This window comes from Phaethon lepturus, unplaced genomic scaffold (assembly GCF_000687285.1).
Source record: "Phaethon lepturus isolate BGI_N335 unplaced genomic scaffold, ASM68728v1 scaffold34144, whole genome shotgun sequence".
In the NCBI taxonomy this organism is placed as follows: Eukaryota; Metazoa; Chordata; class Aves; order Phaethontiformes; family Phaethontidae; genus Phaethon; species Phaethon lepturus.
In genome coordinates this window covers 16,801-41,499 of record NW_010537624.1, presented here as the reverse complement: position 1 = coordinate 41,499, position 24,699 = coordinate 16,801, and the positions used below count along the sequence as shown (strand labels likewise).

At 39.3% G+C, this 24,699-nt stretch overlaps 1 protein-coding gene across 1 annotated transcript in view; it reads right to left on the bottom strand.

Moving 5' to 3' along the window:
• LOC104620354 (latent-transforming growth factor beta-binding protein 1-like) overlaps positions 1-24,699 on the bottom strand; it is a gene marked incomplete at its 5' end in the record, with an annotated part of 43,777 nt that overhangs the window by 5,355 nt on the left and 13,723 nt on the right. The window contains 6 exons of the mRNA XM_010286545.1: positions 578-700; positions 11,254-11,424; positions 13,761-13,901; positions 15,125-15,253; positions 18,295-18,381; positions 19,668-19,850. Coding sequence (XP_010284847.1) covers positions 578-700; positions 11,254-11,424; positions 13,761-13,901; positions 15,125-15,253; positions 18,295-18,381; positions 19,668-19,850 — 834 coding nt within the window. The remainder of the gene's footprint in view (positions 1-577; positions 701-11,253; positions 11,425-13,760; positions 13,902-15,124; positions 15,254-18,294; positions 18,382-19,667; positions 19,851-24,699) is intronic.

Genomic DNA, 24,699 nt, shown 5'->3' with positions numbered 1-24,699 from the left:
CAACTGAGATGCTGTATACAGTCCCTCACTCCCTGCTTGGCAGGCCATTCCATCTAGCCTGAAGGCTACATGCATGTAGACTCTCTGATCATACTGTGCTGTACATTGTTGAGCAAGAATAACTTGCGTGCTCTTAATTTCTCCCATATAAATTTTGCTGGAAAATCATGGAAAGCTGGTGTGAAGGGATTTTTTTTTTTTTTTTTTTTTAAACTATATGCACTCCGAAGAAATCTGTCCCATGCTCCAAAGGAAAATTAATTTGTGAGAAGGAAAACTGGCCATCCTTTTGACCTTTAGCTGTAAATCTGTTGGTAAATACAAGTTTAGTACACTTGGCACAAACTATTTCTCTATATTAAAAATTAATATTGTGCTCTGAGCCCAACTGGACTCTTATACAACACTGGCTCTTGAACCAGAACACCTGACTGAAAGCTAGTGTCATAGGAATAACTAAAACATAAATAGGCCACGTTACTCAGAAGCAAACAGAAGAATGAAGCCAGCTACAGGAAAATAATCCAAGTTACAACCCTCATTTCAAGTATTTTACATAACAGAGAAACTTGCTTACGGTCTTCAACAAAGTATGGATTAGTTTCTGGAGTGTAGTGCTCCTCGAAGTCAACCAAAGCGTCTCGTCCATATGGCCGTCGAGATCCTGGAACAGGAATGTTGCACAGCTGGGCATAATCCTCTGAGGGGGGAAAGAAAATAGGATATAAAACTAATCACACTTGTAACACAGGCTGCATTACATTAGTCCCAGTGAGCTGTGGTTCGTATTAGCTGGAAATAAACTTATCTTCCTAGAAACACCATAAATCTGCAATTTCCACAAAGCATTCTCTCTTCACGAAGAATGTCATTAAAATGTTAATGAGCCAAATACAGACTATTAAGTCATAATAGGGATAACACCAGGGATAGATTTGAGTCAATAACTGTACAAAAAGTTATGGGTCGGGTTCTTCTGGCCTGCACGGGAAGCAAGAGCAGAGGGATGCTGCGTGCCCCACTGCCAAGGCACCCCTCTCCAAGGCTAGCCATGGTTACACTCCTCATTCTGGTGGAACAAAGGCTACCCCAGACCATTGTGGCTGCTAGCAGAAGCCACTCCAAAGGAAGCAAACTGGAGCAGGTGGGGCCATATTTCTGGCACTGTCAACCAACCTGCAGAAATCACAGAATGAAAAATCCTTCTAAAATAGCCCACACTCATTTGCAAACTGTATCTTCAAACCACGGGCTTAAGAATGAGTGCTGTTCAAAGCTTCCTTGGCTGTGAACCTCAAAGGGCAAGGGGAAATGCACAGGAGAAATAGCTATACTCTGATTTTTCTGTCTCCAATAGCTAGACTACACAAGTTGAAGCAGACCAAAGCAACTCTTCATTCTAGGTGTCAGAGTCCACGTCTGAAATGCTGATGCGGAATTTGATTTTTTTTTATTTGATTTATTGTGGCACCTCTGTTTCCATTACCATTTACTAACATATATACAAGACAATTTATTTGAAAATAGAAACACTGTTAAAATACAACAAGCCAGGTGCTCCTTTACTGTTGCTACAGACTATTTAGCATCTGTTTCTGTGAAGATTGCCTGGTGTTCTGAGAATCAGGCAGAGTAAGGACAGGAAAGAAAACCACCAAAAGAGAGAGAGGGGAAAAAAGCCCTAAGCAGATACAAAATCCAAGAATTGCAGATGGTTACAGAGCCAGAAACCTCATGCTGTGTAGAACTGTCCCAGACAGCAAATAGTTGGATAAATCTAGACTGCCTCTAGACAGTGCAGAGCACAGCCTCACTTGCTGCCCAGCATTGTCATTCTATTTTCACAGGTAGTATCAACTCCACCTGGAACAGTTTTATTTGTACTGAAAACAACAAAGTGTTCAAAAAGTCTCTTTGAATTCTGTGATCAACAACTTGGCAGGCAAAGCTTGTCTGTGCACATTGCAGAACTATCATGGGTGCCAGTCCGAGTCTGCAGAATGAACTCCCCAGAGAACTTACAAATCATTGAAAATCTCACCACCTTCAGCTTCAAGTGCAAGGTGATTTCCTCCAGAATGTATTTATATACAGTAATAATTATATTCAAACAACCCTTTCCTCTCCCAGGTGAAAGTACACTACCCAAGAGAGTCATCCCATGGCACATGAAACAAAGCCAGCATGAGAAAATAAATGGCATACAGAAAATGTTACTTACATCCCTTAATGCACAGCTTCCCACTGAGATACTATGATAATAAGCATAATTTTAAGAGCCGTCATTGGACCAAACCCACCATATTCTTCCATCCCCACATCTAACCCCAAATAACATCCATGTATGGGGACAGCCAGGCTATCATCTCAGACGGACTCCTTCATTGTTTTGGGTTGAGCTATTCGTTATGCCCAAGGGCTCTGATGCGTACACAGAAAAAAGCTGTGCAGAAGTGTAAAAGCACTTTCTCACAGATGCACACAAATGTTCTTGGCAAAGGAAATCTGTGCTCTACCACAAAATACTAATTCATCTGGCCTGTGTGGAAGAAACCACCACACAAAAACAGTCAGTAAATGGCAAGAGGACAAGGCAAGAAGGTCTGAGGGATCACTGCTTCTTCCACATGAATGTAATCTGATGGAAAGGACCGGACAGAACCTGGACATGGGCTTCTTAGAATACTTGGTGCTAATTTTGCACTTAGTGATACTGGTAATAGAAACAATGCTTTTCTTCTGAAGGAAGCAGTTGGAATATTTGAAAATCCATCGAGCTGGAGCTCTCATATACATGAAAGTTGGGTAGTTTGAAGATTGTGCAAGAATATTTTGTACTGCACGTTTGCCAATGCAGAGTTTTTTGTTATCTAAAGAACAGTAAAGAAATGTTGACAATAGAAACTTGTTTCCTGCCGCACTGGTCCTTCGCCAGTTAAGTTCTGGATGTCTGCATTTTTAGGTCTCATTATAAGTAAATTAGTGGCTACAAAATGATGAAGAGCTGTTTTAGGGCATACTGTAAACTTGGTATTTGTTACAAGGAGTTGCAACTATATCAAGGTCTTCTGTAAGGCTATACATACAACTGTAATTATCTATTAACCTCTTGAAGTCTAGTATGCATAATTAATCATTTGCTAATACACTAATATTTTAATAATTTATACATTATTTGAATATAGAGCTTTAAGAAAAAAGGTGTCAGAGTATTTAAAATAGTCTTAAGTCACCTTAGAATGTATACACCTATCCTCCTTATATATAATTTGTATCATTGTTTTGACACATACTGAACTGGAATTACCTATAATACTCTCTTAATACTGTATGTTCTGTTTACTTGTCCAAGTAGTGTAGACTTTATCTCTTGTCTTTTGTAATGTGCTGACTCAGTTACTAGGCGCTCCGGAGATAAATCCAAAGCGAGCAACAGCAACCCACCTAAGAAACCAACAGTAGAAATTCAGGACCAATAACAATAGAAAGTTATCTATGCCACCTTGCTGAGCTTGTCCTTTTCATTTTCTGGGGAAGAAAAGGGCGGGCAGAGAGGAGAGGGCAAAGACTGAAAGGTATTCAGGAGGCCACATTCTGGAACAATCATGAGAGCTGGTGTTCTGAAATAAGGTAAACTAGAGACTTGGATGCCTGAGAAAAATGAACCCATCAGAGTGCCCCTCTGGAGGATAGAACAAGTTATGGCAAGACAGATGTGTATGTACAATTTCTGCTGTGTTAAACTTTTCCCCTTGCTATGCTATGTTTCTACCATTCAAACTAAAAATAGTATTTTCAAAAATGGTGTATTTTGGGTCACTGTGCTGTATGCTGGTCACAATTTTCCAGGGAAGGGAACTAAATGAACAGAGTGCTGTAAGATTTGTGGGTAAAAGCATGACTGGTGCACAGACAGTTGCAGCAAGTATACAAATGAGACAATAGCATGATATTACCCTAGGGAGTAGGGTAGTAGTAGAAGACTTAGATCAAGAAGGCAGTAAGGGGGCAGAGAGAAGGGAAAATGTGTAACTACCCCCGAATGACCAAAACATTTTAGTTGTCACAGAAATTAATGCTCACTTTCAAAATAATCTTTCATGTAATGTAAAAAAAAAAAATTCATTTTCTGTAATTCACAATCAATGATAAAACCTTTTTCTATATGGATTTATTTTCTCTGCTTGCTTGTCTCCTGGCTGTGATCAGGGAAAAAACAACTGCAGTACAAAAGGAAGAAAAGACTTGTGTTTTTAATATAATTTAGTCTACATTGCTCCATGTGTTTCTAAGCTTTTCTCGTAACTTGCAAATGAAGCATTGAGACAGCTTGTTGTATAACTTAGGATAGCAATTACAAAAGGAAGCTGATGTATGCTTCCAAAAATGTAAAGGACATTTTTTAAGTCAGACGTGTGCACATAAAACAAACATGTGAGGGGATTACAGCTAGACGCACATGCGTACTGGCACAGATGTTAGCCGTAATTGGTGATGAAAGCTAGGCTGATGGAGACAACATAACATAAACTGGATGGACCGAAGGGCTTTTAGGTGCTTGTTAGCACAAGTGCAGCTATGCAAATGAGCATCTAATTTGCATATACAGTTGTTGTAACTGCGCAAGCCTGTGTGGGCCTAATTTGTACCTGGAGAGCTGAAAATCCCAAATTCTCCAGTCAGAAAAAATATCCCGTATTTCATATATTTAAAGCAAAATAGTATATAAAAAAGCTGTTCCTGACATAACTATGAAACAACTGCTCCACAGCCAATCCTACCTCCTGTCCATAAAGCAAGCCTTATTTCTGTTCCAGGTCCTCAGAATTGTCACCATCACACACATAAAAAAGAAGCCAAAGCTATCAACACCAAGGCAGTTCCTTCAAATTATTTAAGAATGCAACAGTTTCACCATGGAAGAAATCACTGGAGAGAAGGACAGAGATAAAAAAGCATTTCTTACATGTAATATATGTCCCTTCCCAACCAGAGGTTCTGGACATCAGTCTGAATTGTTTTAAGTTTATGCTCTCTCGGGAGATTGCATCATTTGTGAACCAAAGCTGAAGATATTTCTGCTCTACATTTAGATTGTGCTATTTGACAATTTAGATAATTTCATTGACATCCTCCATGAACAGATGCAGAGGTATGTGGTGGACAGCATTCACAAATATTCTAAAACTCCTGGTGCTAAAGGGAAGGGTACCAGCCTTAAAGGATTTCTTTCATGAGTTAAGAAGGGTATTCATATCCTCATATGGAGATACTCTAAATGAAATCACTGAGGCAAAGCTCTCAGTGGATGTAAAACTCTTGTTAAAGTTGAAGAAATTACCAACCTGATTATTTCAAAGGCTTTTGGTAGTCAACTTTTGTTCCTCAACTAAGGCTGCTCAAATTTCCTAAGAGAATCTTCTCTCTTCTACTGCGTGAGGTAGATTGTTAAAAGTTGTAGTAAGAGTCAGGTTGTTTCTGCCACAACTTTGCAAAAGGCTTTCTGACTCTTTGTTCACTGCTTTCTGACTCCCATGTACACTTGGAATGTGAGGTTCCATGAAGAAAACCCTTCCAAGGCTATTCTGCATGTCTCAAATTTCAGAAAAAGCACTGAAAATCTTCATCAACAGAAATTAAAGCCGCCAAAAATTTGTACAACTGAGCATAAGACACTAAATATTCAAGGTCCAATCACTGCAATATTTTGAACCCAAAAGATAATCCATTTGTCCAGAGTTCTGACCAGAAAGGAAAGAGGCATAATGCCATCCTAAATGTGAAGATGAACAATGGTCTCCAGAAATTAATCTAGTGCCTCCCTGCTATCTTTTATCATCTCAAAAGACGACAGATGGAAACACATTCTGTACACACATCGGTTTTCCCTGGACTTCCAGATCTTCATGAGTGACATTAGCTAGAACTTGAAAGGAACGCCATGTTCCCCTAATATGGAATCTCAGCCCAGAACTAACTCATAATGTTTTCAAAGGATACAGAGTTCCTTGCAACAAAAATGTGATCCAAACAATCTGTTCTGCCAGAAGGGGTAAAATTCAACAAGTACATGTAGGCATCTCCAAGGGTCTGCACCTGAATTAATCATGCTGTGTCCCTATTTAGTCAATGGAAAGACATAATCACTTCTAGGACACCGTGTCATCCTAAAGTAAATGTCTAGAACAGGTGAGAGGAATCTAACCCTCAGGGTGCCTATTTCTCTTTCCTGATAGAAAGGGAAACTGGTAGGACCAGCACAGATGTAGGTTTCTCTATTAAAAAAAACATGTGAAATTGGCCAAGAAAAATCCTACATTATACAACACTGCAGTTGACTTGTGTTACCCACTATCCTCAGTGTTCTCCTAGTCTGGGCTTTGCAAATGCTAAGGTGGAGATAAAGAGAAACTTCAAGTACAACATGAGTCTTCAGCAGTTCTTTATCCAGCCGGTCCCACAGAACATCTGTAACATCTACTGACTGAAGTTCTACCATTGTTCTTTCTGCAGATCTTCTAAATATGAAGTGGTTCTATAAAAACCCACAAAGTACTAGAATTGAAAACTTACAGCAAAAGAATAAAAGGTACGTATAAGGTTACACAAATAAGCAGGCTGATAAACTGAATGCTGTTGTCCTTTCCTAAGAATGTATTCATGACATTGTCTTAGTAGTCAGACCACCACAAGTTCTTTGTTATAGATGTAGTAATGTATGCCCCCACCCTCAATAAATAGTTATTAAAACATTTGTTAAAACTGCAGAGTCCCAGTCCTACCTTACTCCTTTTTTCCATATTAAAATATCTCCAGGCAGCCACCTACAGAATGAGAAAGCGCCTTCCTTACAGACGGGCACATCTTTAGTTCAGGGGCATGTAATTCCACCTTCCTAGCATCTGAAGGTGTTAATGAAGCAAAGGTGGTACTGCACTGCAATAACAAACTCCAGGACAGGTTTCCAAAGATCATTTTACAAATAGAAAAATAGGTAGTGTCCCTAGATTAAACACTGACCCCGGCACACCATCCTACTCAACATTTTATAGCTGTTACTTCTATCTCCTCCCTTCAAATTTCCTGTACCCTGTAACAATACACGTTGTCTAAAATGCACTCCAGTCCCGTAAGGGTCTCACAGGAGCTTCTGGAGGCTCAGCAAGTTTATAATTCAGGTGCTACATGTTCAGGTTAACATGAGGTGTATATGGCCTTATCTTAGATTCCAGATTTTTTCAGCCTTGGCCAGTTGGCTCTATTTTCTGGCATGGATGCTTTGTCCCAGCTGCTAAACCCATTGGTGCCTGTCCTGCTGCCAGTTACTAGAACATGTACTCTGGATGGAGACAGTTGGCTTTTATGGCACTAACAGTAAGTTGACTAAGGAAGAACAACTTTTGAAGGCAGGTCATCCAACAGATTTTTTTGGGGGTGGGTGCAATGAAGAAAGGATGTTTTGCTTTTGTTATCTAAACCAAAAGTATCCAATTTTCTAATTTTCCTTAATTGGAAAATTATTTATTATAAATATTACAGATTATTACAGATTGCAAAAGACAAACCTCAAATAACACAGTGGTTTCTTAAGGATAATTACTAAAAGTTCTTTAGGCAAGTACAGGCTAACACCACCATGAGCCCAGAGAGAATACATTTCAGTACTTAACATTTTAGTATTGGATGCAATCTGTGAAAGCCTTTATCTGTAATATGATATCATAAGATCATAATGTTAGAACCACTGTAATTGAACAGTCTGTCTTTGTTTCCTTCATTTAATGACAAGAAGGCCTGCTTCACAAAATCGTTTGTGCAGGTAAGATATACTCCGTCACATCCCTACAGTTCACGTTGGCACTATTTTGATGGGACTTTGAACTAGTATTTTGAGTTTGTTCCTTGATGTTGTCATCAAAATACTTATCAGTCTTACTGTTGTTAAGATGTTGCTGTTCAGTTGCAATACTTCAATGGGTGTTACTTATTTTTGGCTCAGGCTCTTAGTGTCATTTTCAGTGGGGTTGTTTTGATCAAGCACCAATTAGTAGTTTTTAGAAATCTTATCAACTATGTAAATTCTGTTTTCATACTGATGAAAGGCTGGATTTCTTTTTCATTTATATGGATCAGTTCTTACAGAAGTTCTCTATCTTCCCGCTGGTTTTATGCTGGACGCTACTTAAACAGGACATTTAAATCTTGGGATGAAAAAGAGAAATGCTTTCAAGAAAAGCTGGAACACGAAAGTTAGAGGCTATTTTTATTACAATGTGAATTTCTTTCAGAAGAGTCTTGCAAATGTATCACTTATGGTGGTAGGCTTGTAGTTCCTTCTTTCTAAGTGCAGCATCTAGATCCTCAAATACAAGGGAGTATAACTAAGGTAAAAAGAAACCACAGATCAGTTCTATGATCCAACCCATTCCATGGTAAAAGTCTTCCGGTGATAATGCTTTTCACATCCCCAGGTCTTCTTTAACATGTGTTACAAATCTTCAGAATGCCCCTAACTTGGGAAATAAGCAAACACCTTCAGTAGAAAATCTGGCCAACACAATACACAAGTATTTAAAAATGGAGAAATTCCAGGTTCCCCAGCCAGGACTTGAACCTGTGACCTGCTGGCCCAGAGGTGTGAAAGCACTCATTTGAGCCAATGATATCACTTTAAGTGCTACAAACTGAAGACATGTCAAATGAATCATTTATTCAGTTCAGTCAGCTTTAAATTTTTCTTGGTAAGTGTTCCTGAAGCAGAGAAAGGCTTCCAGGTTTCTGTGTGTGCGTGTGCGCATGTGTGCGAGGACACAGGAGTATTTACCACCTCCACCAAGAAATGTATGTTTGTTCTGACATAACAAAGATTCAATATGCTTTTAGTTTTTTTTAACCATCTATGTTTAAAGTATTTGGAATCAAAGTATGCCTCATCGTTTCAGTTAAAGCAGATACTTTTCAATGCATATTGAACTTCACATGAAAATTATCTTATGTCTGGAGGAAGAAAGATTTTATGATCCAACATAATGCTCTTCAGCTTTGACTGAGGGTCATCTAAGTGACATTTAGCATGTTATCCATCAGGAACCTTCATGTCATTTTTAAAATTAATTTCTCAAGTTTCTTCATAAAGCTAGTTGGGGTCTGCACCCCACTGTTGTAACAGGATTGCTGCTTCAGAATCCTGTGGTCCTAATGATCAAAATCCATCTAATTTCAAGCCTAAATATGTTCAGAATGAACTTGTTCCAATTTTTTTCTCACATCAGCACTGTTGTTTATTTTAAAAAGCTTGTGGGAATCCTCCATGATCATGCTGTAGTGGAGAGTCTTTTAACATTTGCAGCCTTTGTTCTGCATTTGGGTTTGGCTTTTGTCATCTTCCCTTTTACGACAGGTTCTCCATTCCCTGACCTTCTTGGTAGGCCTTCTCTGTTCCTTTTCAGATTTATCCTGCTTTAAACGTAACTAGCTAGAAATCTTCAGAAGCAAGTCTCGTACCTACCTGAACTCTCTATCAGGTACAGCTTTCCTTCCTTCTCTCAGGCTTGCATGACACAGACAGGTCACTGTCACCATGTGAGACCTGTCCTGTGACTTAAGGCTGGTGTGTAGGTGATACTCGTTTATTTCCAGCACCGTCAGGAGTAGAACAAACTGTATGAATACACTGAGAACTTTATTTTTAGTTCCTTTATACAAAGAAAAACTCCTTTATGCTGCTCTATCTTTACACCTGAGGAGCTCCAGGTCATAGCAACAATTCTTGCTGTTAGCTACTGCCCTGTCTTTTTTTTTACTATTAGGTTTCATTCCATTGCGATTGTTATTCTAGCAGGTGTAGTAATTCTGTGCCTGGGAATTCCTTCCTATAAGATTTGTTCTGACAAAAACATATCAGAGATTTCCGTATCTTACATATCAAGCTGCTGTTGTGCCCTTCTTCAGTCCCTTTCTGGGGTAAGCATCAGCTAGCTGTTATTCCAGTCAACATCATGAAAATCAGGCGCTTTTTTCAGCTGATGCACTTCCAAAGCAAACTCAAACAAGTAAAGATATATAAGAGCAGCTCCAGGGTCCTTGCAAGTAAATTCTAAAAACATAAAACCCAAGCAGACACAAACAACCACATTAACTTTTCACTGAGCTTCTCTATGTAATTTTAACTCCAGGGTTCTTGCTACAAGTAAACTCCAGGTATGATCAGAATAAAATGCTTTACTAGTGTAGTATGGTATTCCTACATGGAAAACCATATTACTGAAAGACACGTTTGTAGTAAGAAAGCTACATCCAAACTAGGCCTTGAAATAGTTTATATGGGGGCAGAAGTTAGTACAGTACCAGACTGTATATACCAGGGCTGACATATTTCAGGCACAGCATGACATATACCTATGCTGCTTCCACTGGTCTCCTTCAGTTTCCAGTTCCCAGAAATAAGTCTGTGTGTCAATGACATTTCTCTCTATATCCATTTAGCTTTTGTAGTCACCACAAGCAGCAGCTTGTGAAATATCTTGGAATAATGTCTAATTTCTAAACACATAAACTTCTAAAAATATGTCCGTCAGTCAGCTTTCTTTAACTTAATACTAAGTTACATATATTTCATGGAAATTCTTCAGTCCTTACTAGTATTCCATTCCCCTTATCTATCTTCAGTTGCTCATCTATACATTTCATAATATCTGAGCATATAGCCATATAGTAACAACTCATTCTTTGATAGGTTTAGTGATTCTAAACCACAACTTACCAGATCCTTATTAAGCAAACACATCTAATTGCAGCCAGCCTGGCAGAATATCACACTGAAAAATGCATTGGAATATATAATACCAGCAACAAAAATCAAAAACATTTATGTAGCCTGTTGAGTATTATACGTGTCTGTGCACAAGAACTGCATCTGTATTTTCAGAGATGGTTTTTAATTTGTCAGTCATGTTAAGGAACTCTGCTACCCTTAAAATGCCCTTGTGTTTCCTCCAAGGTTCTAAATTGACAATCACTGATAGTTCCACTTGAAGGAAATGGGTCCTGTAAGTGCCAAAAAATAAAAGCAGCTACATTTTCAAAATCTAGACTGTAATGCTTTCCTCTTAATGAAGAAAATTTCCATTAGTTCTTGAAGGGTTAGGGTTTTTTGTTCTTTTTTATGCTAGTACCTCAAGTATAAATACAAGGGATTAAACTGATTAAGAATTTCAGATTTCATTCCAAGAGTTGACAAGTAAGTTTCCTTACCTGACTCTTTCATAGGACACAGTGCGCACTGCATGCCCCAGGCTTCACCGTATAGGCAACAGCACTCGGTGTATGTAGTCTGCTTTCCAACCAAAGGTCGACTACAAACAAAATCATCACTTAGATGCTGCCAGCAAAGATCCTGGTAGACCTCAGTTTCTTCAGTTTGTTCTGATGGAGAAGACAGTATTAGATCACCATCACAGCACTATTATTTAAAAAAGATACTGGCATAATTTGCTAAACTTAGATTAGCAAAATAATCTAGCTTTACAGACTTTGCTAAATACAAATTTAAGCTTAGAAGTCATGACCATTTTTAAGTGCCTGAGGTGGCTCATCCCTTGAGTGTTCAGCTTTTCAAAAACCTTAAAAGGTTCTAATCTGGCACTAGTAGGCAATTTAAAAGCACACTGGGTTGGACATCCAAGAAATAAAACTTCCTAAATCAGTAGTCATTGCTGAATGCTTAACACTGATTCAGCTCTGCTCTCATGGAAGTTAACAGAGCTTGAAAAAAAAAAAAAAAAGTTAGGACAGAGGTGAATATTTGGGGACCTCCATCCACAGAATGGATCTTTAAAAGTTGTTATTTTGCTTTACTTACATTGGTGTCAATGGCATCTGAAAGAACTGTTATTGCTAGGGCAGAGCTGAACAAAAATTTTCCACAGGCTCTATGGGAGACTGGACAAAATACTTGGATAAGAGTCCCATTAACTAAACAGACAAACTACATGAGGCTCAGGAAATCCCCTGAGCTGAAAATAGCTGGAGGCTGGGAGAGTGCTGGGGAGGGTGAAGAGAAGTATTGTTTATCTGCTCCTCTGGTCCCTAATCATCCACTTACAGCTATTGTTAGAGACAGAATACTGCTGTGAACTACTGTCACATTCTTATGAACATTAACAAAACCATGTATTTTTGTCAAAGCTGGAATATTTCAGAGGCATACTAGTTTTGACAAAGATCTAAGCAGGAACAATTCCTAGTCCTAGCAATCTGATCACTGCTGATCAGAGAGAGAGGAACTGTAAACTTAATCTTCCACTCGGAATGTAAAAACCTCAGCACAATTGTTTTGTAAAGACATCTGCAAGGTTTTGATTTTGTTCCAAGATAGAGTGAAAAATAAGTGTTGTCGCAGACCAAGGTTCTGTTTCGTCTGTGTGTATCTATTAACTGCATTTTTATGGGATGCACTGGTGCATGGGTGAGTATAGAACTGAAACCTAGCTCAAGAGTAAAATGGTGAGTTCAGAAAGTGCAAAGGCGATCAGAATTTAGATACCTAGTCTACTAAGAACTTGCCAGAACGCGCAGTGAAGAGCAGCAGTGGGTCTCTGCGAGCAACTCCAAATTCTGCTGGCAGCAAAGGAACCAACCTGCCCCCTCCTCCTCTGCTTTAGAGAGGACGTTGCCAATAGTGATACAAGGCTTGAATGCTTTGTGCTGGGTGAGAAGATCATTGCTGTATCAGCCCCAATGTCGCAGACGGAAGACCCTTTGGGCCCTTGCATTCTCTTCATATCCTAGATGAACCCAAAGGACAATCCTGCTCCTGGTTTGTTTAACTGAAGATGGAACAATAGCAGTGCTGTGGTTCTTTCACAATTTCAGGCAAGAGGGTGACCACATTACTCCTCAAAAGTATCAGTCTTATAATTTGGAATGACTAAAGCAGGCATTCAGTCTATATTCTCATTTCTTTTCACAGAAGCATCTTAGGAAAATTCATTGCGAGTTGCAGGGACCAGAGGTCTGGATTTATGGCTATACAGTGCCAATATTAATCAAACACATTGTAACATTTCTTTCAAAGATGTGTGTGGCATAGACAAAGCTGTGCAGACTGCATAATGCTCTGGATTTCTGAGACGTTTCTAAGAATCTCATAATATCTAACTTTTTTTCTGAAATCAGTGTCTACTAAAATTAAAAGAACATGCAAAAACCTTACTTTTAACAGTGATGCTGCAGCCCACAGCTTGAAAATGTGAGCTTGATGTACCCTCAATATTAATCAATTGAAAGCACAGATACAATTTCAGCTATTTCCTCCTATATCCTGTTATTCCTGGTTGTATTCCTTGCTGTGTTAGAAGCAGTCAGTCACTCTGAACTGAACCTCCAGACTTAGCCCACAGCCAAATCCCAGCCTTAGTAAGACAGCATGCAGGCTGTGCCTCATTACCTACAAGGCTGGATGAGGCTAACGCAAAGCTGGTGAATTGGGGGGCTGAAGACTCCCCAGCCCAAGCCTAATCTCATTAATACTTCCAGCAATCTCCTGTCGGCATTGGCAAGGTGGAGCCCTGTGCAGTCCTACATCACGATGCCTTCTGGATCAACAGATGATGGTCCAAGCATTGCCTTCCAAAATCCTCTCAGGAAAAAAAGAGGCTCATCCAAGTATGACAGAGTCTAAGCTTACTGGGGTCTGTAGCCATGTCAGCACCACCTCATAGAGGTGTACTCACTTCAGTAATATGTATAATGGATCATACCACTTGAATCTGCTGGTCTGATGCATCGCTTTTCTGTTGCGTCCAGAACCATTGGGTGTGTACAGAAACAGTTGTAAGATCCTTCTGTGTTAATGCACTGGCCATCAATACAGCTGTTTGGGTCCTGACATTCATCCGTGTCTTTAAAATGGAAGGAAATGTATCAAGGAGAGCCAGCACAAAGCAGTCGCATTGTGTTAATCCATGTTTATATTTTCCTATATTAGAAGCAGATTTCCCTGCATGGCTTCTGTTAATTACCACAAATACCAGTTGCTGGCAGCAAAATCCTGCCTGTGCCCATGGAGAAGGACAGACAGATCAGCAGGATGCTGACCTCTAATCCCTTTAGGACAGTACCAGCAGGCATTAGAGGTGGGCACACTCTCTGAGACTCTTCATGAGCTGGTCAGGAGAAGGGATCACCTTATCTCTAGCCACAGTAATTCTATTCCTTAGTTTGTCTTGGAGAGGAAAAGCAGAAATTTAGCTCGGAGGTAAGAGCAGGCCATTTTACTTCAAATAAATTACATTAGATCAGAAAAAAAAAAAAACCCACCTTTTGTAAAGAACAACCACAGAATCCCAAGGTGAAAGGCTCTCTTACTGCAGTTGCAAAAAATACTTCCTTTCATTATGCTATTCTGCACATTATACATGGTTTTCTGCTTACAAAGCAAAAGCCAGGGTCACAGTTATGAGTTATTTTCATTTGAATACCAATACCAAAGGAGTTCAAGGTTGTGCAGACTAAAATGGCTTATCAATGACCTGAACAGTAATTTCACATTGCATATTAACTCCGTGTGGAAAATATTTCTCCTTGAAAAAACAATTTCTGCCTTAATTTGATTTATTATAGTAAAACCAGCGCAGCTACCAAATGAAAGGCGAGCTTCAACATACAGGCTTTCACTGCTCACCCCATGTACAAAGAACACAAGGCAAAATTGTACCTTGGCAGAGTGAAACAGCAGTGTGCATATAAGGAGGGAGTCACCTCTGATCACTTTGTGCTGCCTGCAATAAAGGCTGGTACCAGCTCTAGACTATGCACTCAGGGAGCACAAGGGGCTGTTCTGGAGATGCAAACTCCTGGGAGCAATTTGCTGAAAAAGGAAGCAAATAAAGCAAACTATGCTCTACATGCCATCGCCATGTCAGCCAGAATTGCTGCCCAGCCAAGCAGAAGGGAAGGGAAATAACCCAATGCCTCTTAAAGAGCTGCTACAGGACTTGGAGGCCCAGTGTTCCTCCCCTTGCTGGGAATACTGCAGTTCTGATGGGAATCCTGCCGTACGAGTCTGCTTGTTTTGCCCATCTGCATACCATTATAGTGACAAGACCACTTTAAATAAACTTACCAAAACACTGGAGCTTAACAGGGTCATAGTATGTGCCTTGTTTGCAGTAGCACTCGTAACCTGGCTGAGTATTCAAACAGAAGCCATTTTTACAGATTTCTTGTCCAAAGAGTTGGCATTCATCAGCATCTGGGGAGAAAACATTAAAGGCTGTGTTACCATAATTATTATGAGTCCATGCAGAAGAACAAGATGGAATAAAACCTACATGCTTCTCTGTTCAAGCAAACTTCACTTTAAACAGAGGGCCCCAGGAGCACAGATACCCACAGGAAAAAAAATACTGGTGTGGAAGAGGCTATGATGTGCTCATAGCCAGAACGGGAAAGGGAAAACTGGTGGACCATAACTTTCCCTTTCCCTTGTCAGAATAAGTCCTGTGGCACACAGAGACTGGATTAATCTGCAGCTCCCCTTTCTTTCCTTTGGTACCACACTGCTCTTCACTCTAAGCAAAACAGATGAAGAACATGGCCTGTATTTTCCAATATAATTTGCTTTACCCAAGGGATTCCCACCATGGATCTAATTTAATCACACCATCTAATTACAAACTAAATGGATGGACTTTGTGACTGCTCTCCTCTATCCACACAGTTTGGTGACTCTGTTTTTCAAAGCTATATACGCAACTTCTGTGGAGACTTCCCACCATATAGGAACAATTGTGTCTGTTGCTAAATATAAAGCTGCAACTACTATATATATACAGCTGACAATCTACCACACTTTCAAATGAGGCTAAATGTTTTCAGGGAGGTTTCATGGAAAATATATGCCAGCTCATATATGGCTTTTCACTGTTGTACACATCTTTTCCAAGTCTTGTATTTATGTATTTATTTGTTACTGTTGGAATTCCATTCACTTCCTTTTTGCAACCTACTTTTCATTTGCTAGACCTACCTAGAACAGTCTGTTAAAGCTAGGCTGGTATTAAAAATGGCAATAAAAAGCATAATGTAAAGTAGGTGATTCTCCTCTCAATACCAATTGTCTTAATCCACTGTTTTCTATGGATTTACTTCCCACTTACTGGGGCAACACAGATTTTAGCTCAAAGCTGTCATTTCCAGCTGTACAAGCTGTTTTAAAGGTGAATTATTCAAATGCTTACTTCTTCCAGAGAACTGAAAGTGCTATAAAGCTATTTATTTTCACAGCTACTCTTCAGCCACTAAGTGGCTTCAGACTTTAAATATTTTAAGTTTGACTGTTTAGCAGCAAGAACAATGTAAAGATTAAAAGAAATGCCATGTACATGTCTGTCTTTTTCCTGTGGAACATGGATTTGTGTCTGGGGAAAAATGGGAAAGCCTGGGAGTAGAGTCAAGGAAGGCCAGCTGAGTATAGTCCCTTCTGACAGAGAATTACAATTAAGAAAATAGGAGTTGCTCCTACAAGCAGAAGCTTGTGGACAAAAGCAACGGGACCATATGAGTTACTGCAACAAAGATAGATCACGTTACTACAAGTACTTATCCCTTTATTGTTTGTCCTTTGTGCCATTCCTAAGATTATTACAAAATAAACTGAAAACAGAAAAGGTCTTCTTATGGCAAGGATTTGTGGAAGACCTTTCCAGATGAACTATTTCCACACATCAGTATTTATGGCAGCTAGAGATATTATCAACCCTGAGGTAGCACAACAAAAACAATGCAGATTTTCTCTGAGACACATTTGGACATAGTGTACACACAGCATGTCCAAAATATACATTGCAAAGATATACAGAGATCTTAGATCTGTGAAGATAAACAACAAACACACTTAAACAATCCCCGAACAAAAATACTCTCAGAGAGTATTAGGTCCTTTGAGATGAGCTCTGTGACAGTGTTCTGACTTGGCCAGATGTAAATTGTCAGTCTGTCCAACACTGGTCCCTGCTACCATTGGTCTCAGGTCTGGATTCATCTCATGACCCTTTGTTCTTTACTCCAAGTTGGTGGACAAAGCAACGCCTCCGGAGAGTGGAGGTCTTACATGAGTTACCCCATTTAAATGCCCACATTGGTTTGAATGAATCTGAGTATTAGTGCCGTATAAGCTTTAGCATCTTTTCTGTGTACTTTCCAGGTGCAAAGAAACACCTGCTGAGGATAACACAAAAAAATATTAGTAGGACAAAGAACTGAACTCAACCAACTCTGCTCACTAACTCGACAGGAAAATTGGCCTAGTAGTGTCCTACTCAGTGAGGAAGGCTAGTTTGAAAAAGTACACCTAACAATCATTAGGAAAAACCCAAAAATCTTTCAAGTCACACCAATTTTTGCCATCTCTCAGAATTAGGTCTGACAGATCAGTGATTTAGCTAGGAGCAACTCTGACAAATGCTTATCTATCAACCATGTGATACTATGCCTCTATTAAGGTCTTTAAAAAATAGGAAATTTTACTGCGTTTTTATGTACTTTCTACATTTAGCTCTTGATTTGTGAAACAGCAATTCCAGTAGAAACAAATACATAAAATGCATGCTTTTCTAAAGATCCTGTAGCTGCTATGTAACCCAAAGATAATACATTGACTTAATTTGAGCGAATACAAATACAGTATTTATGCCAAGCAAAATTAATGTCACAAATTACTAATATTGATGGCTATTTCTCAAACTTGAAAAGGAATTTTGCTGATCTCACTCTCCCTTCTTAGTGATGCCAGCTCCCTCCCACCCACACCCACCAACTCCTTCTGTCACTCGTATTTCTCTACAATCTTTTGTTCAATAATTATTTCATGAAGTTCTGTAATGAAAATTTTATTGCTGAACTTCTCTTCAGGTTTTATATTCATTCTCACTTGTAGGTCTAATGTTTAACAGAACTTTTCTTCTCTCTCACAACTCCCTATACATTTATATACAGATTTCAGGTGGCATTGTATTTTGTATGTAAATGAATATCTGAGGTTTGTGGTCTCAGCACCTACTCTCACAGTATAGAGCACTTAGTATAAATTAAAACAGAGTATTACAGAGGTTGTGTAACTGATATTCTTAACAATCTGTCAAACGATGATTTTCAGTAATGTTTTATATCACAAGCTGTTTTTGTCACCTAATAAAATTTCAATTTGTAGTGTTACATTGCTAGCTCACATTTCTAGCCAATCAACTACCAGAACTTCTGAAATAATTAAACTTCATACAAGTCAGTACTGACCTTTGTAATTCTGAGAAAGAAGCCCATAAGATGATTCTCCAGAGGGAATGAAACCTTTTCCTTCGGGACACAAATCAGTAAATTCAGCTAGGAGAGAGAGAAAACAAAAAAATATGTCGTTAAGAAAAAGTTACTCCCATACGTATGTGTTACATATGTACTGAGGGGTATTTTGAGAAACCTGAGGCAACATTTTGCCTTACTCACATCTATCATGCAATCATGCACTCCTGTAGCTAAATGGGGGATGCTAACACTACAGCCCAACTTTCCCTGGCTCTCAGTTTGCAGTGCTAGCTTTGAAAAGCCTAGCTGGGGTACCCACAGCATCACAGAGCTCCCTGCAAACTAATTTCTCTTGCTCCTTGGCAGGAGAATGTAGTCCTTACTGGGTTTCATGGTGCACTGCAGTTATAACAATACCAGTAGCCAAATTGTCTTAATTAAAGCTAGCATGGGCCTCTTTGAGCTATACTGCAAGCTGCAATCTAGACATACCCCAACTGAGATACAAACCCCTGTCCACATTCTTCAGTCCTTATACAGGAAAAACACTAATTGACTGCAACAGGAGAACATGGTGTGGATTACAGAGGGAAACTGTTTAAAGTGTCTTGGAGACTTTACAGAATCAAATAAACCTATGCAAGCAGAGAGGTTCTTTTTGTAACACATTTCGTTTCAGTTTCACTCATTCTAACGTACAGTTAAAACAGGAATTAAACATGATGATACATCTGTGTGAAAAGTAATCTTTAGTGTTTAATCTCAAAAAGTTTACACATGTTCTCTCTTAGGTGATTTTTTCCAGCTGGATTCTGAATTTCAGCCATCACTGTTTAGGTTTCAAGTACAGTTTTCAATATTTGTGACAAATATCATATGGCTATGTTTTGCTAATGTAATATTTAGAGGTTAAACAACGGTCTGCAGACAACGTGATTAACTGAATTGTTCAGTAAGTAGCAAAATGTAAAATTGATATCATAATATATATCAGTAATTTGTAGTGCTGTAGAAACAACATTACAAAGAATAGCTGCAAACTCAAAACCACTGTAATGCTTACCTTTGTTTTCCAGCTTGTGGGAAAATCTAACATGTTACCACAGCATCTGGAAAAAGCTTCTGTGAGAATCCATCTTTGTTTAAAATCAGTCGGAGATAGTGCTGTTCTGTAACAGGCTGTTTTTATCCCTAGGGTAACTGCAGTGAAGCCAATGGATTTACACCAGGTATGAATTATTCCTATTAACTTTTCCTCTGTGGAAGTTTCCCACAGATAAGTCATGACTAAATACTACAGAATATGGGATTTTAAGATAAACACAATGCTTCAGAAGTTTGCAAAGGGACAGAAGGCCTCCTCTTACCAGTTCCAAAGACAGGGCATGGGAAGATTTCACAGTTATCACCCCAGCCAGCACCCAAGGTACAGCAGCATTCTTGTTTAGTTACATTGGATGTAAGCACATTATCACAGAAATTAGCATCATTCAGATTGTAGTAGCACTCCTTCTTTCCATCTTCATGTTGATCAGCCTCTGTTGGTAATTCTAAAGGTGAAAAGAAAACATATATCACATAAAATTTTGTGTTGAATGGAGTTAAATCCAGGTGGCGGCTGGTCACAAGTGGTTTTCCCCAGGTCTCAGTATTGGGGTCAGTTCTGTTTAATATCTTTATCAATGATCCGTATGAGATAGATTGAGTGCACCCTCAGTAAGTTTGCAGATGACACCAAGTTGGGCGGGAGTGTTGATCTGCTCGAGGGTAGGAAGGCTGTACAGAGGGATTTGGACAGGCTTGATCAATGGGCTCTGGCCAATTGTATGCAGTTCAACCAGACTAAGTGCTGGATCCTGCACTTGGCTCACAACAACCCCTTGCAATGCTACAGGCTTGGGGAAGAGTGGCTGGAAAGCTGCCAGGGGGAAAAGGACCTGGGGGTGCTGGTTGACAGGTGGCTAAACATGAGCCAGCAGTGTGCCTGGGTGATGCTGGCCTGTATCAGAAACAGTGTGGCCAGCAGGAGCAGGGAAGTGATCGTGCCCCTGTACTCGGCACTGGTGAGGCTGCACCTTGAATCCTGTGTTCAGTTTTGGGCCCCTCACTACAAGAAGGATGCTGAGGTGCTGGAGCGTGTCCAGAGAAGGGCAATGAAGCTGGTGAGGGGTCTGGAGCACAAGTCTTATAAGGAGCGGCTGAGGGAACTGGGGTTGTTTAGCCTGGAGGAAAGGAGGCTGAAGGGAGACCTTATTGCTCTCCACAACTACCTGAGTGGGTGTTGGTCTCTTCTCCCAGGTAACAAGCAACAGGACAAGAGGAAATGGCCTCAAGTTGTGCCAGTTTAGATTGGGTATTAGGAAAAATTTCTTCACCAAAAGGGTTGTCAAGCACTGGAACAGGCTGCCAAGGGAAGTGGTGGAGTCACCATCCCTGGAGGTATTTGAAAGACATGTCGATGTGCTTAGGGACATGGTTTAGTGGTGGATTTGGCAGTGCTAGGTTAATGGTTGGGTTTGATGATCTTAAAGATCTTTTCCAACCTCAATGCTTCCATGATTCTAAGATGACATGTGAAATGAATCATTTTTACAGAAGAATCAGAAGAGCCACAGTACCTCAGTTTCACCACAGTGAAGAGCAGCATTGTCAGGCAGGGAAGAAAATGGTGAAGTACAAATTTTGGTTTAACTTCTTTGTTCTTAGGAAGAATGATGGAAGTTTATAATCTTCCTTTGACTTTTTCAGACCTGTTCTCCAACTTGGCCACAAAGGGGTTCTTCACATTTGCTCTTCTTTCATTTTTAAGCAATGCATGAACTACCTGCTCAGCTAACTACATACCATGCCCAACTACTGACACAGTGCTTTTCACGTATGAATCTGGAAGCTCTTCACAGAGGTGAGCAAACATTACAACTTCCTTTTACCAGTAAAGGAGGTAAGGAACAAACTGAAGAGGCCTGGTTTTCAAAAGAATAAACATTTCCAGCCCCTTTTAATTTCACTGGGAAAAAAGCATGTTCCACACTTGAAAACAAGGACCTTTATGATTTTTGCAAAAGTAACTGACTCCACAGTAATCAGAGGAATATAATGCAGATGTCAAGTTAACTGACTGTGCTTTACTTTAAAATAGGCATCCAGCCAAGAAGTCACATTTTCTGCCTTTAAGCAGTTGAGTGGGTCCTCCCACAATATTTATAAGGTCTGGAGGCAAAATAGTCTCTCCCTTAGATTCAATAAAAACCCCCTATTAACAGTCAAAGCCCTTTCTAAAGCAAGACACTCCTAAAGTATACCACGAAGCAAGTTTGAAAATAAATACGTAGTTAAAGCTTCTGTGTTTGCAGAACTCTGTCTATCTAACCTTGCACCTTCCACAAAAATTCTCATCAAAAGCTCAGAAGTGGGAACTATCACATAAAATTGTTATTCACACTTGATCAATATGAAAAACTTTTCATAGGCTATCCGTAGGGTAACTGAGTTTTAAAATTACAAATGCTCACACTTATTAGTCTAAACCAAAACTTTGTTTAGGAAGTTAGATAAATCTTGAGACAACTAGTTTATTTCCTTTTCATCTTGGGAATTCTTTATGCTTAGCACTTAACAAATGTTTAATTCAGAAAAAACTACTAAAAAGTATCACATGTTGGCTGATTTTCCATTGTTTGAGATTTCATTCATTTCTACTAAGGCTCTTGCACAATATGCCAAGCCTGAGACATTTCTCAAGTAACTCATGTATCCAGGTGGGGATCAAAACCTTATTTTATAGCTGAGTGACAGTGCATTTCAAAATGCTAGAATATAAGTAAGTTGTGGCATATAAACTACCCTTGTTTGCCTTTGCGGCTCTTTTCAAGAGAACTCTTTTTCAAGTTTAATGCCGGCCCACTTGCAAGTATTGGTGTACTTGGAAGAGCCAAGTTCACTTGACCACCTCATCTGTCTGCCTCTGGTTGTCTCTTGGAGGTCAAGCTCAGCCTCTTTATGCCTGTTACAGGATAGATTTTCTTCTAATCCCATCCACTTAAAAAGTAATGGCTATGAGGAGGGAGCTTGAAAAGAGTGATTGTCCAACAAATGCTGAAAGAATTAAACGAACTCCAGCTCTTGTTACCTCAAGCCTGTTATCCCTGCCCACCCACATTCCCCCACGCAGATGGGGAGCGGCAACTTTACTGAGCATGCAAATACTAGATCCATTTTCAGAAAAGCAGGTTTAAAAATGCTAGTATGGGTTGTCTATTATTGTACTTTAATAGTATGAACATGTGGAACAGCTCTTTTGGCTTCTAATACCAAACAGACAATTGGACATCTATTTTCCTCAGATAAGTGACTGTTTCTGGTTTGGGAGGTTGAGGCTTTGGCAGACACCTCAATTCAAATTTAGTACAATGTTGCCACCTGCAAGGCAAACTTTCCTTTGCTGTTTCACCAATATACCCAAGTTGTACATTAAAGGAAACACCCAGCTGAGGCTCATTCCATCTTTGTTAGTTTAGCCTGTGGTCTCCTCTCATCAGATAATTACAATTTTCCATAATGTGCTGAATTTGATGAAGTGTGGTGGTTTTGTGGTATCAGCTGCTACCCAATAGGAACTATGTTACGACTATCATGTGTCACAGAAATACAACTGAGCTAAATCTGTTATTCCAAGGTGAGAGAGAAGTACTTTAGCCACCACATTATACATTTTCCTTGGCCATTTGCCATCTAACTGAATCAAAGCCAAATCTTCAACAGAAGAAAAAGCATGGCAGTTTTCACGCTATTTACAAGAGAAAGACCACCAGAAGCTGCCCCAGGAGGAACAGGAGACAGTCTCATCATGTCATTGTTTATTCCCATTTTACATATGATGTGTTGGTGTCTCCTCTCGGTATCTGTTCAGCAGCTTAAAAGTTTGTTGTTTACACAGCTGTGACTGAGGGTTAGTCAAGCAGGCTCATGAATGTTTGGAAAGCAAATGAGACACAAATTTTTTTTTTAAAAGCAAAACCAGTCTGTGTCTACAAGCTTGTAATTTCTCTCTCATGTTATTAACCATTTAGTAAACAGGTTGGTTTTGGAAGTGGTTTCACTAGGTATGTTGACAAAATATGATAGGAAGTGGATCCTTATTTTTTTGTATCTTTTTTTTTTTCAGTTTTTTTTGTCATTAGAAAATGTAAAATCTCTCTCTACCTAAGGCAGACTGGTGAAGGAACGTAATTTTATTAGGTCGTTGATGTGACTGTTCTATTAACCGCCTATAAAAGAGATTCTGTATAGTTGATGCTCGATTGAACTTTGAAGTATTTATTACAAATAGATTTACACACCATAGCGTAACCTTGATCCAAAAATATGCTTCAGCATGTGCCTGATGCAAAAATGTGCATTAGTAATATAGGATTCAGTGGATAATCAGGATATTAGCATATGCTTAGACTTCAGCATACACTTAAATATTTGCCTAAATAGTGGCCTGTTTACAACTGTGATTGGAAAAAAACAATACATATGGAACTGATGGGATCTTAAATACGGCAGCTGTGTACTGATGTCTCTTATTCACAGATGGAATCAGTAAGGTGGTTGCTAAACTGAAAAATCATCATTACAAGTTCATGACGTCTAAAACCTCAGCAAAGACTCCGGCGACTCTGAGCAAACAGCTTGAGTAACGCACACATTCAGAACCTGATTTTCAAAAAGACAGTAAAAATAGACTGGTATGTGCCTATCGTCAGGGTGTGCTTGTTTAGATTTCTCAATTGGCTCCACATGGGGCAAGCTACAACAGATAACATGTGTGTGTGCAGTTACAATTCAGGGATTAGTGCAAATGATGCACATTTAAAAACGATATCTAAAACCACGTTCATAGGTGACTGAAATTCAGATCATTATTTACCTTAGAAAAACATGCACATATTGCCATAAAAAAATAATACAAATATGAAGAGTTTCCTTTAAAGACTTAACATTTAGAAAGCCCTTAAAGTTTAGGAAATTTAGAATTTGTACTCGGGCACCAAATTTCTAGCCTTGAGGAAGCTTTTGGATCAGGTTTGTAAACTGTTACTTGCAGCCTCAGATTTTTTGTGCTGGTGGTTGGTTAGATGCAGGGAGGACTTACTTCGGTTTAATATAGATCAGTCTAGGAGGGACTAACATTTGGACACAAAACTGTTGATTTTTACTTATAAACCCTAGTAAATACTGTTAAATATCTTGCCATAAATTACATGTTTCATGTAACCAGAAGAAAGCAATATCTAAATTAGCCGTAGGTACCTAAGTGGGCACTGGTACCTGAGTGGAGCTCCCTCACTGGAATTCTTTCTGTTGGTTGAGCTGTAACCCAAACTTGTGATCTTACTGACCTTTCTATATGTA